The following is a 12,500-nucleotide window of genomic DNA, read 5'->3' on the forward strand; positions in this document are numbered from 1 at the left end:
GGGAGAGATTGAGAGATGGTAAATGGGGAGAGATTGAGAGATGGTAAATGGGGAGAGATGGAGAGATGGTAAATGGGGAGAGATTGAGAGATGGTAAATGGGGAGAGATTGAGAGATGGTAAATGGGGAGAGATTGAGAGATGGTAAATGGGGAGAGATGGATAGGGGGTAAATGGGGAGAGATGGAGAGGGGGTAAATGGGGAGAGATGGAGAGATGGTAAATGGGGAGAGATTGAGAGATGGTAAATGGGGAGAGAATGAGAGATGGTAAATGGGGAGAGATGGATAGGGTGTAAATGGGGAGAGATGGCGAGGGGGTAAATGGGGAGAGATGGAGAGGGGATAAATGGGGAGAGATGGAGAGATGGTAAATGGGGAGAGATGGAGAGATGGTAAATGGGGAGAGATGGAGAGATGGTAAATGGGGAGAGATTGAGAGATGGTAAATGGGGAGAGATTGAGAGATGGTAAATGGGGAGAGATTGAGAGATGGTAAATGGGGAGAGATGGAGAGATGGTAAATGGGGAGAGATGGAGAGGGGTAAATGGGGAGAGATGGAGAGGGGGTAAATGGGGAGAGATTGAGAGATGGTAAATGGGGAGAGATGGAGAGATGGTAAATGGGGAGAGATGGAGAGATGGTAAATGGGGAGAGATGGAGAGGGGGTAAATGGGGAGAGATGGAGAGGGGGTAAATGGGGAGAGATGGAGAGGGGGTAAATGGGGAGAGATGGAGAGGGGTAAATGGGGAGAGATGGAGAGGGGGTAAATGGGGAGAGATGGAGAGGAGGTAAATGGGGAGAGATGGATAGGGTGTAATTGGGGAGAGATTGAGAGATGGTAAATGGGGAGAGATGGATAGGGGGTAAATGGGGAGAGATTGAGAGATGGTAAATGGGGAGAGATGGATAGGGGGTAAATGGGGAGAGATGGAGAGGGTGTAAATGGGGAGAGATTGAGAGATGGTAAATGGGGAGAGATTGAGAGATGGTAAATGGGGAGAGATGGAGAGATGGTAAATGGGGAGAGATTGAGAGATGGTAAATGGGGAGAGATTGAGAGATGGTAAATGGGGAGAGATGGAGAGATGGTAAATGGGGAGAGATTGAGAGATGGTAAATGGGGAGAGATTGAGAGATGGTAAATGGGGAGAGATTGAGAGATGGTAAATGGGGAGAGATGGAGAGATGGTAAATGGGGAGAGATTGAGAGATGGTAAATGGGGAGAGATGGAGAGATGGTAAATGGGGAGAGATTGAGAGATGGTAAATGGGGAGAGATGGAGAGATGGTAAATGGGGAGAGATGGAGAGGGGTAAATGGGGAGAGATGGAGAGGGGGTAAATGGGGAGAGATTGAGAGATGGTAAATGGGGAGAGATGGAGAGATGGTAAATGGGGAGAGATGGAGAGATGGTAAATGGGGAGAGATGGAGAGGGGGTAAATGGGGAGAGATGGAGAGGGGGTAAATGGGGAGAGATGGAGAGGGGGTAAATGGGGAGAGATGGAGAGGAGGTAAATGGGGAGAGATGGATAGGGTGTAATTGGGGAGAGATTGAGAGATGGTAAATGGGGAGAGATGGATAGGGGGTAAATGGGGAGAGATTGAGAGATGGTAAATGGGGAGAGATGGATAGGGGGTAAATGGGGAGAGATGGAGAGGTGGTAAATGGGGAGAGATTGAGAGATGGTAAATGGGGAGAGATTGAGAGATGGTAAATGGGGAGAGATGGAGAGATGGTAAATGGGGAGAGATTGAGAGATGGTAAATGGGGAGAGATTGAGAGATGGTAAATGGGGAGAGATGGAGAGATGGTAAATGGGGAGAGATTGAGAGATGGTAAATGGGGAGAGATTGAGAGATGGTAAATGGGGAGAGATTGAGAGATGGTAAATGGGGAGAGATGGAGAGATGGTAAATGGGGAGAGATTGAGAGATGGTAAATGGGGAGAGATGGAGAGATGGTAAATGGGGAGAGATTGAGAGATGGTAAATGGGGAGAGATGGAGAGATGGTAAATGGGGAGAGATGGATAGGGTGTAAATGGGGAGAGATGGAGAGGGGGTAAATGGGGAGAGATGGAGAGGGGGTAAATGGGGAGAGATGGAGAGATGGTAAATGGGGAGAGATGGAGAGATGGTAAATGGGGAGAGATGGAGAGATGGTAAATGGGGAGAGATGGAGAGGGGGTAAATGGGGAGAGATGGATAGGGGGTAAATGGGGAGAGATGGAGAGGGGGTAAATGGGGAGAGATGGAGAGGGGGTAAATGGGGAGAGGGAGAGATGGTAAATGGGGAGAGATGGAGAGGGGGAAGAAGGGAAAAAGGGAGAGAGAAAAGTAGCAGCTCACACGAAGCAGTAGATAAAAGCAGCTCAAAAAGCCCTGAATCAGGAAGTCTGAATTATTGATGTGCTTAACTCATTTATGTGTGTGAGAGAATGTATGTGTGTGTGTGTGTGTGTGTGTGTGTGTGTGTGTGTGTGTGTGTGTGTGTGTGTGTGTGTGTGTGTGTGTGTGTGTGTGTGTGTGTGTGTGTGTGTGTGTGTGTGTGTGTGTGTGTGTGTGTGTGGTTTTGTGTGTGGTTTTGTGTGTGGTTTTGTGTGAGTGTGTGTGTTTTGATGCAGCCTCCCTGAAGAATGCTATAGGAAAACCATTGCACATCAATAAATCAGATCATGCTGTGTGTGTGTGTGTGTGTGTGTGTGTGTGTGTGTGTGTGTGTGTGTGTGTGTGTGTGTGTGTGTGTGTGTGTGTGTGTGTGTGTTTGTGTGTGTGTGAAGACATATCACTGCTTTGTTATCTCCCTCCATAATTGAGCTCCATTTTGTCAGCTAAGGCACCTTACTCTATAATACAGTATAGACTAGCCTGTTATACGATGATGCCATATAGACTATTATACAAATCAAACCAAATCAAAGTTTATTTCTCACGTGCGCCGAATACAACAGGTGTAGACCTTACAGTGAAATGCTTACTTACAGGCTCTAACCAATGCAGATAGCCCAGTTAGCAAATGTGCGGGAGCACTGGTATGTCGGCCCAATTGAGGTAGCATCTACATAAATGTATAGTTAAAGTGACTATGCATATATGATAAACAGAGAGTAGCAGCAGTGTAAAAATAGGGCACACAATTCAAATAGTCCGGTTAGCCATTTGATTACCTGTTCAGGAGTCTTATGGTTTGGGAGTAAAAACTGTTGAGAAGCCTTTTTGTCCTAGACTTGGCACTCCAGTACTGCTTGCCATGCGGTAGTAGAGAGAACAGTCTATGACTGGGGTGGCTGGGGTCTTTCACAATTGTTAGGGCCTTCCTCTCACACCGCCTGGTGTAGAGGTTCTGGATGGCAGGCAGCTTGGCCCCGGTGATGTACTGGGCCGCACGCACTACCCTCTGTAGTGCCTTGCGGTCAGAGGCCGCGCAATTGTCGTACCAGGCAGTGATGTAACCAGTCAGGATGCTCTCGATGTTGCAGCTGTAGAACCTTTTGAGGATCTCAGGACCCATGCCCAATCTTTTTAGTTTCATGAGGGGGAATAGGCTTTGTCGTGCCCTCTTCACTACTGTCTTGGTGTGTTTGTACCATTCTAGTTTGTTGTTGTTGTTGACACCGAGGAACTTGACGCTCTCAACCTGCTCCACTACAGCCCCGTCGATGAGAATGGGGGCGTGCTCGGTCCTCCTTTTCCTGTAGTCCACAATCATCTCCTTAGTCTTGGTTACGTTGAGGGATAGGTTGTTGTTCTGGCACCACTAGGCAAAGTCTCTGACCTCCTCCATATAGGCTGTGTCATCTGCAAACTTAATGAGGGTGTTGGAGTCGTTTCTGGCCATGCAGTCGTGGGTGAACAGGGAGTACAGGAGGGGACTGAGCACGCATCCCTGTGGAGCTCCATTGTTGAGGATCAGCGTGGCAGATGTGTTGCTACCTACCCTCACCACCTGGGGGCGGCCCGTCAGGAAGTCCAGGATCCATTTGCAGATGGAGGTGTTTAGTCCCAGAATCTTTAGCTTATTGATGAGCTTTGAGGGTACTATGGTGTTGAACGTTGAGCTGTAGTCAATGAATAGCATTCTCAATTAAGTGTTCCTTTTGTCCAGGTGGGAAAGGTGGACTGTGGAGTGCAATAGAGATTGCATCATCTGTGAATCTGTTTGGGCGGTATGCAGATTGGAGTGGATCTAGGGTTTCTGGGATAATGGTGTTGATGTGAGCCAATAGCAACCTTTCAAAGCACTTCATGGCTATGGTTGTGAGTGCTACGGGTCTGTAGTCATTTAGGCATGTTGCCTTTGTGTTCTTGGGCACAGGGACTATGCTGGTCTGCTTGAAACATGCTGGTATTACAGACTCAATCAGGGACATGTTGAAAATGTCAGTGAAGACACCTGCCAGTTGGTCAGCACATACCCGGAGCACACGTCCTGGTATTCCGTCTGGCCCCGCAGCCTTGTGTATGTTGACCTGTTTAAAGGTCTTACTCACGTTGGCTACGGAGAGCGTGATCACACAGTCTTCCGGGAACAGCTGGTGCTCTCATGCATGTTTCAGTGTTCCTTGCCTCGAAACGAGCATAGAAGTGATTTGGCTCGTCTGGTAGGCTCGTGTCACTTAGGCAGCTCGCAGCTGATGTCATATAGACTACCATATTATACCATGATGCCATATAGACTATCCTATTACATTATGACATCATATAGACTATCATATTTTACTATTATATCATATAGACTATCCTATTGTACCATGATGTCATATAGACTATCATATTTTACTATTATGTCATATAGACTTTCCTATTATACCATGATGCCAAATAGACTAGCCTATTATTTCATGATGTCAGATAGACTATCCTATTATACCATGATGTCATATAGACTGTTATACCATGATGCCATAGAGACTATCCTATTATATCATGATGTCAGATAGACTATCCTATTATACCATGATGTCATATAGACTGTTATACCATGATGCCATAGAGACTATCCTATTATACCATGATGTCACATAGACTATCCTATTATACCATGATGCCAAATAGACTATTATTCCATGATGTCATATTGACTAGCTATTTTACCATGATGCTACAATAGAGGTTGTCAGTAGCAGAGGTCTAGGATCAGCTTAGCTTCATGATTCCCGGCCTAACTCCAAAGACACTGCAGAGAGACCAACATAACTATGGCCTAAAGGCATCAGCATGCTTCAGCTCTGTTGGTGCTGAGCTGGACTCGGCTAGTCCAACTGAACAGGTGTGCTCGCATACTCCCTAAAAAGAGAAAGAGAAGGATAGAATGAGAGGGAGAACAGACTTCTGGTTGGCTGATATTGACTGGATTTTGTTTTGTTGTATTGTGTATACTTTGGAAAGTCCAAGCAACAAATGTTGTTTTTGTTCATACAGTATATAGCGTAATACAGCAGAGAAATATGATTCCCTCTGTTGTCATACGATCTCTGTGCTTTGCCCAGTTTCCCAGAAGATGTGCTATCCCACCTCTAATCTCCACATAGTTATATACACTGCTCAAAAAAATAAAGGGAACACTTAAACAACACAATGTAACTCCAAGTCAATCACACTTCTGTGAAATCAAACTGTCCACTTAGGAAGCAACACTGATTGACAATAAATTTCACATGCTGTTGTGCAAATGGAATAGACAAAAGGTGGAAATTATAGGCAATTAACAAGACACCCCCAAAAAAGGAGTGATTCTGCAGGTGGTGACCACAGACCACTTCTCAGTTCCTATGCTTACTGGCTGATGTTTTGGTCACTTTTGAATGCTGGTGGTGCTCTCACTCTAGTGGTAGCATGAGACGGAGTCTACAACCCACACAAGTGGCTCAGGTAGTGCAGTTCATCCAGGATGGCACATCAATGTGAGCTGTGGCAAAAAGGTTTGCTGTGTCTGTCAGCGTAGTGTCCAGAGCATGGAGGCGCTACCAGGAGACAGGCCAGTACATCAGGAGACGTGGAGGAGGCCGTAGGAGGGCAACAACCCAGCAGCAGGACCGCTACCTCCGCCTTTGTGCAAGGAGGTGCACTGCCAGCGCCCTGCAAAATGACCTCCAGCAGGCCACAAATGTGCATGTGTCTGCTCAAACGGTCAGAAACAGACTCCATGAGGGTGGTATGAGGGCCCGACGTCCACAGGTGGGGGTTGTGCTTACAGCCCAACACCGTGCAGGACGTTTGGCATTTGCCAGAGAACACCAAGATTGGCAAATTCGCCACTGGCGCCCTGTGCTCTTCACAGATGAAAGCAGGTTCACACTGAGCACATGAGCACATGTGACAGACGTGACAGAGTCTGGAGACGCCGTGGAGAACGTTCTGCTGCCTGCAACATCCTCCAGCATGACCGGTTTGGCGATGGGTCAGTCATGGTGTGGGGTGGCATTTCTTTGTGGGGCCGCACAGCCCTCCATGTGCTAGCCAGAGGTAGCCTGACTGCCATTAGGTACCGAGATGAGATCCTCAGACTCCTTGTGAGACCATATGCTGACACATGCACATTTGTGGCCTGCTGGAGGTCATTTTGCAGGGCTCTAGCAGTGCTCCTCCTTGCACAAAGGCGGAGGTAGCGGTCCTGCTGCTGGGTTGTTGCCCTCCTACGGCCTCCTCCACGTCTCCTGATGTACTGGCCTGTCTCCTGGTAGCGCCTCCATGCTCTGGACACTACGCTGACAGACACAGCAAACCTTTTTGCCACAGCTCGCATTGATGTGCCATCCTGGATGAACTGCACTACCTGAGCCACTTGTGTGGGTTGTAGACTCCGTCTCATGCTACCACTAGAGTGAGAGCACCGCCAGCATTCAAAAGTGACCAAAACATCAGCCAGTAAGCATAGGAACTGAGAAGTGGTCTGTGGTCACCACCTGCAGAATCACTCCTTTTTTGGGGGTGTCTTGTTAATTGCCTATAATTTTCACCTTTTGTCTATTCCATTTGCACAACAGCATGTGAAATGTATTGTCAATCAGTGTTGCTTCCTAAGTAGACAGTTTGATTTCACAGAAGTGTGATTGACTTGGAGTTACATTGTGTTGTTTAAGTGTTCCCTTTATTTTTTTGAGCAGTGTATATCTCTCTGCTCCACCCCTCCACCCCTTTCACAACCCTAACCTCTCTTCTCTCTTCCTCTCTCTACCCCTTACCCTCCCTCTGTCGCTCTCTCTGTCTCTCTCCCTCTGTCTGTCTCTCTCTCTCTCTCTCTCTCTCTCTCTGTTTCTCTCTCTCTCGCTCTCCCACCCCTAACCCTCTCCCAAGCCTCCGTCTGTCTGTCTGTCTGTCTGTCTGTCTGTCTGTCTGTCTGTCTGTCTGTCTGTCTGTCTGTCTGTCTGTCTGTCTGTCCCTCCCCCCCGCCCTCTCCATCCCCATCCCGCTCCCCAGCCTCCCGTTCTCTCCCTCTTTTCCTTTCATGTCTGTGAAAAGACTCATTAGTGGAGACTAGCTGTTCCCTCTCCACAGCCTCTCTTTGTTGCACTCCTTTCTGGGAACACTCTTGACGTGATGTTGTAACCATGGCCCCTAGCCTCTTACCCTGGCCCCTAGCCTCTTAACGTGGCCCCTAGCCTCTTACCCTGAACCATAGCCTCTTACCCTGGTCCCTAGCCTCTTACCCTGGCCCCTAGCCTCTTACCGTGGCCCCTATCATCGTACCCTGGCCCCTGGCCCCTAGCCTCTTACCCTGTCCCATAGCCTCTTACCCTGTCCCATAGCCTCTTACCCTGGCCACTTGCCTCTTACTCTGGCCCCTTGCCTCTAACCCTGGCCCCTAGCCTCTTACCCTGGCCCCTAGCCTCTTACCCTGTCCAACAGCCTCTTACCCTGTCCCATAACATGTTACCATGGCCCCTAGCCTCTTACCCTGGTTCCATGCCTCTTACCGTGACCCTTAGCATCTTACCATGGCCCCTAGCCTCTTACCCTGGCCCCTAGCCTCTTACCCTGTCCAACAGCCTCTTACCCTGTCCCATAGCATGTTACCATGGCCCCTAGCCTCTTACCCTGGTCCCATGCCTCTTACCCGGTCCCATAGCCTGTTACTATGGCCCCTAGCCTCTTACCCTGGTCCCATGCCTCTTACCGTGACCTTTAGCATCTTACGGTGGCCCCTAGCATCTTTCCGTGGGCCCTAGCACATTACCCTGGCCCCTAGCATCTTACCCTGGCCCATAGCCTCTTACCCTGTCCCATAGCCTCTTACCCTGGCCACTTGCCTCTTACTCTGGCCCCTTGCCTCTTACCCTGGCCCCTAGCCTCTTACCCTGTCCCATAGCCTCTTACCCTGGCCCCTAGCCTCTTACCCTGGTCCCATGCCTCTTACCCTGGCCCCTAGCCTCTTACCGTGGCCCCTATCATCGTACCCTGGCCCCTGGCCCCTAGCCTCTTACCCTGTCCCATAGCCTCTTACCCTGTCCCATAGCCTCTTACCATGGCCACTTGCCTCTTACTCTGGCCCCTTGCCTCTAACCCTGGCCCCTAGCCTCTTACCCTGGCCCCTAGCCTCTTACCCTGTCCAACAGCCTCTTACCCTGTCCCATAACATGTTACCATGGCCCCTAGCCTCTTACCCTGGTCCCATGCCTCTTACCGTGACCCTTAGCATCTTACCATGGCCCCTAGCCTCTTACCCTGTCCAACAGCCTCTTACCCTGTCCCATAGCATGTTACCATGGCCCCTAGCCTCTTACCCTGGTCCCATGCCTCTCACCCGGTCCCATAGCCTGTTACTATGGCCCCTAGCCTCTTACCCTGGTCCCATGCCTCCTACCGTGACCTTTAGCATCTTACGGTGGCCCCTAGCATCTTATCGTGGGCCCTAGCACATTACCCTGGCCCCTAGCATCTTACCCTGGCCCATAGCCTCTTACCCTGTCCCATAGCATCTTACCCTGGCCACTTGCCTCTTACTCTGGCCCCTTGCCTCTTACCCTGGCCCCTAGCCTCTTACCCTGTCCCATAGCCTCTTACCCTGGCCCCTAGCCTCTTACCCTGGTCCCATGCCTCTTACCGTGACCCCTAGCATCTTACCGTGGCCCCTATCACCTTACTGTGGCCCCTAGCATCTTACCCTGGCCCCTAGCATCTTACCCTGGCCCCTTGCCTCTTAGCCTGGCCTCTAACATCTTACCCTGGCCCCTTGCCTCTTACTCTGGCCCCTTGCCTCTCACCCTGGCCTCTAACATCTTACCCTGGCCCCTTGCCTCTTGGCCAGTTGCCTCTTACCCTGGCCACTTGCCTCTTACTCTGGCCCCTTGCCTCTTACCCTGGCCCCTAGCCTCTTACCGTGGCCCCAAGCCTCTTACCGTGGCCCCTAGCCTCTTACCCTGTCCCATAGTCTCTTACCCTGTCCCCTATTCTGTTACCATGACCCCTAGCATCTTACCCTGACCCCTTGCTTCTTACCCTGGCCCCTAGCATCTTACCCTGACCCCTTGCTTCTTACCCTGGCCTCTAGCATCTTACCCTGGCCCCTTGCCTCTTACCCTGGCCCCTTGCCTCTTACCCTGGCCTCTAGCATCTTACCCTGGCCCCTAGCATCTTACCCTGACCCCTTGCTTCTTACCCTGGCCTCTAGCATCTTACCCTGGCCCCTTGCCTCTTACCCTGACCCCTTGCATCTTACCCTGCCCTCTAGCATCTTACCCTGACACCTTGCCTCTTACCCTGGCCCCTAGCCTCTTACCATGACCCCTTCAGTCTCACACATGGCCATGCACACACACACACACACACACACACACACACACACACACACACACACACACACACACACACACACACACACACACACACACACACACACACACACACACACACACACACACACACACACACACACACTTGGCCATGCACACACATATGACATTCCACAGAAAGGTAAAATGAGAGTAGAAATAGTTGTCCTTCTAGCTATCTTATTTACGTTTCTCTGGGCTCTCTGTAATTGCCCTTCTCTCTAGTATTTGCATGTGACAGTCTTCTATAACTGTCCTACGCCCTGAAATAGATCAGCCGTGGGTGGTGTGTGTGGCGTGTTGTGTGTAGTGTGTGGTGTGTGTGTGTAGTGTGTGGTGTGTGTGTAGTGTGTGTGTGGTGTGTGATGTGTGTGTGGTATGCGGTGTGTAGTGTGTGGTGTGTGTGTGGTGTGTGGTGTGTGTGTGGTATGCGGTGTGTAGTGTGTGGTGTGTGTGTGATGTGTGGTTTGTGTGGTGTGTTGTGTGTAGTGTGTGGTGTGTGTGTGGTGTGTAGTGTGTGGTGTGTGTGTGGTGTGTGGTGTGTGTGTTGTATGCGGTGTGTATTGTGTGGTGTGTGTGTGTAGTGTGTGTGTGGTGTGTGGTGTGTGGTGTGTGTGTGTGGTATGCAGTGTGTAGTTTGTGGTGTGTGTGTGTGGTGTGTGGTGTGTGTGTGGTATGCGGTGTGTAGTGTGTGGTGTGTGTGTGGTGTGTGGTGTGTGTGTGGTATGCGGTGTGTGTGGTGTGTTGTGTGTAGTGTGTGGTGTTTGTGTGATGTGTGGTGTGTGTGTGGTATGCGATGTGTGTGGTGTGTTGTGTGTAGTGTGTGGTGTGTGTGGTATGTGGTGTGTGTATGGTGTGTTTGGTGTGTTGTGTGCATGTGTGTGTGGGGTGTGTGCGGTGTATTTGTGTTTGTGTGTGTGTGTGGTGTTTGTGGTGTGTGTGTGTGTGACGTGTGGTGTGTGCTGTGTACACTTAGCCAGTACTGGACCTATTGTTACCCAGAGTAAACCAGTTCTCTGTCAGTTCGTAATGGAAAAGGCATCGATGTATGAAGATGAGCACCAGTCATGAACTCCTCTGTCTGTTTGTCTGTCTCTCCCGCTGTCGCTCCTCCTCACCCTCCCCCTCTCCCTATACCTCTCCCTCCCTCCATCTATCCCTATCTCTATCCCTCTCTCTGTCCCTCTCCCTCGCTAAGTGTCTGCCATTCCATCTTTATGTCCATGATGAGGCACTTGAAAGCCTCTTTCAATAAAATATTAATAAGTTATCGATATTCTCTATCCTTTTCTGGCACTTATTGGATCAGTCTGTATGTGTGTGTGTGTTTGTGTGTTTGTTTGCATGTGTGTGTGTGTGTACGTGTTAGCGTTTGCGAGTAAGAGTAGGCATGTGTGTGTTTGTGTGTGTGTGTGTGTGTGTGTGTGTGTGTGTGTGTGTGTGTGTGTGTGTGTGTGTGTGTGTGTGTGTGTGTGTGTGTGTGTGTGTGTGTGTGTGTGTGTGTGTGTGTGTTTGTAGAGGGTTGTACACAGTTCACATCTCAACAGCAAAGTCATCAGCCCCTTTAATCCAGCCCGTCAGGGGAGAGTGCGTGTGTGTGTGTGTGTGTGTGTGTGTGTGTGTGTGTGTGTGTGTGTGTGTGTGTGTGTGTGTGTGTGTGTGTGTGTGTGTGTGTGTGTGTGTGTGTGTGTGTGTGTGTGTGTGTGTGTGTGTTTGTGTTAGCCGAAGAGTGTCCTTCACAGGGGTACCATGACCATAAACTGTAAGGAGAGAGACTGTGAGGGAGAGAGACTGTGAGAGAGAGACTGTGATGGGAAAGAGGCTGTGAGGGAGACAGACTGTGAGGGAGAGAGAGACTGTGAGGGAGAGACTGTGAGGGACAGAGACTGTGAGGGAGAACTGTGAGGGAAACAGACTGTGAGAGAGTGTGAGGGAGACAGACTGTGAGGGGAGAGAGATACTGTCAGGGAAGAGAGACTGTGAGATGAGAGGAAGGAGAGATAGCCAATGTTTTGTCCATTTTGCTACATGTATTCATAATCGATTTTCCAGTCAATAAAGTGTTTTTGAAATATTTCACTCTCATTATGCCAGACATATCATTTTGGAATTGATGTCTGCTTTGTACTGAGTCTCTGTTCCCTCTCCCTCCTCCTATCCCCTTCTCTCTCTCTCTCTCTCTCTCTCTGTCTCTCTCTCTCTCTCTCTCTCTCTCTCTCTCTCTCTCTCTGTGTCTCTCTCTCTCCTCTCCCTTATCTCGCTCTCGTCTCTCTCTCCCCATTCCCCCCCTTGACTCGCTCTCCCCCCTCTCGCTCTCCCCCTCCCCCTCTCTCTCTCTCATATCTCTCCTCCCTCCCCCTCCCCCCTTCTCTCTCTCCCCCCTCCCCCTCTCTCTCTCATATCTCTCCTCTCTCCCCCTTCTCCCCACCCCCCTCTCTCTCCCCCTCTCCCCCCCTTCTCTCTCTCTCTCTCTCTCCCCCCCCCCCCCCCCCCCCCCCCCTCTCTCTCTCCCTCTCTCTGCAGGACGAATGACATAGGATGAACACTGCTGGAGGGGTGTGTCTGTGTGTGCTGTCGTCCCTCTTTGCTGTGGCCTGGGCCGTAGCTGCTTTAATTCCTCCAGCTCCTCTCTCTGCCCTGGCCGCTGCCTATGGGTCTGCCAGTGGCGTCTCTCCCGGGGAGGTAGAGGGGGGCAGCCTCCCCTCCCCATGCTCCAGCCTGGTAGCC

The 12,500-nt window shown here is 50.3% G+C and overlaps 1 protein-coding gene across 1 annotated transcript in view; it reads left to right on the top strand.

Annotated features, from left to right (window-relative positions):
* The window catches only part of LOC129830522 (adhesion G protein-coupled receptor B2-like), a 564,124-nt gene that overhangs the window by 127,946 nt on the left and 423,678 nt on the right, over positions 1–12,500 (top strand). The window contains exon 2 of the mRNA XM_055893092.1: positions 12,297–12,500. This exon is cut by the window's right edge and continues 679 nt beyond it. Within this exon, the coding sequence (XP_055749067.1) occupies positions 12,312–12,500 (189 nt within the window). The 5' untranslated portion in view covers positions 12,297–12,311. The remainder of the gene's footprint in view (positions 1–12,296) is intronic.

Source organism: Salvelinus fontinalis, chromosome 32 (assembly GCF_029448725.1).
Source record: "Salvelinus fontinalis isolate EN_2023a chromosome 32, ASM2944872v1, whole genome shotgun sequence".
Lineage (NCBI taxonomy): Eukaryota > Metazoa > Chordata > Actinopteri > Salmoniformes > Salmonidae > Salvelinus > Salvelinus fontinalis.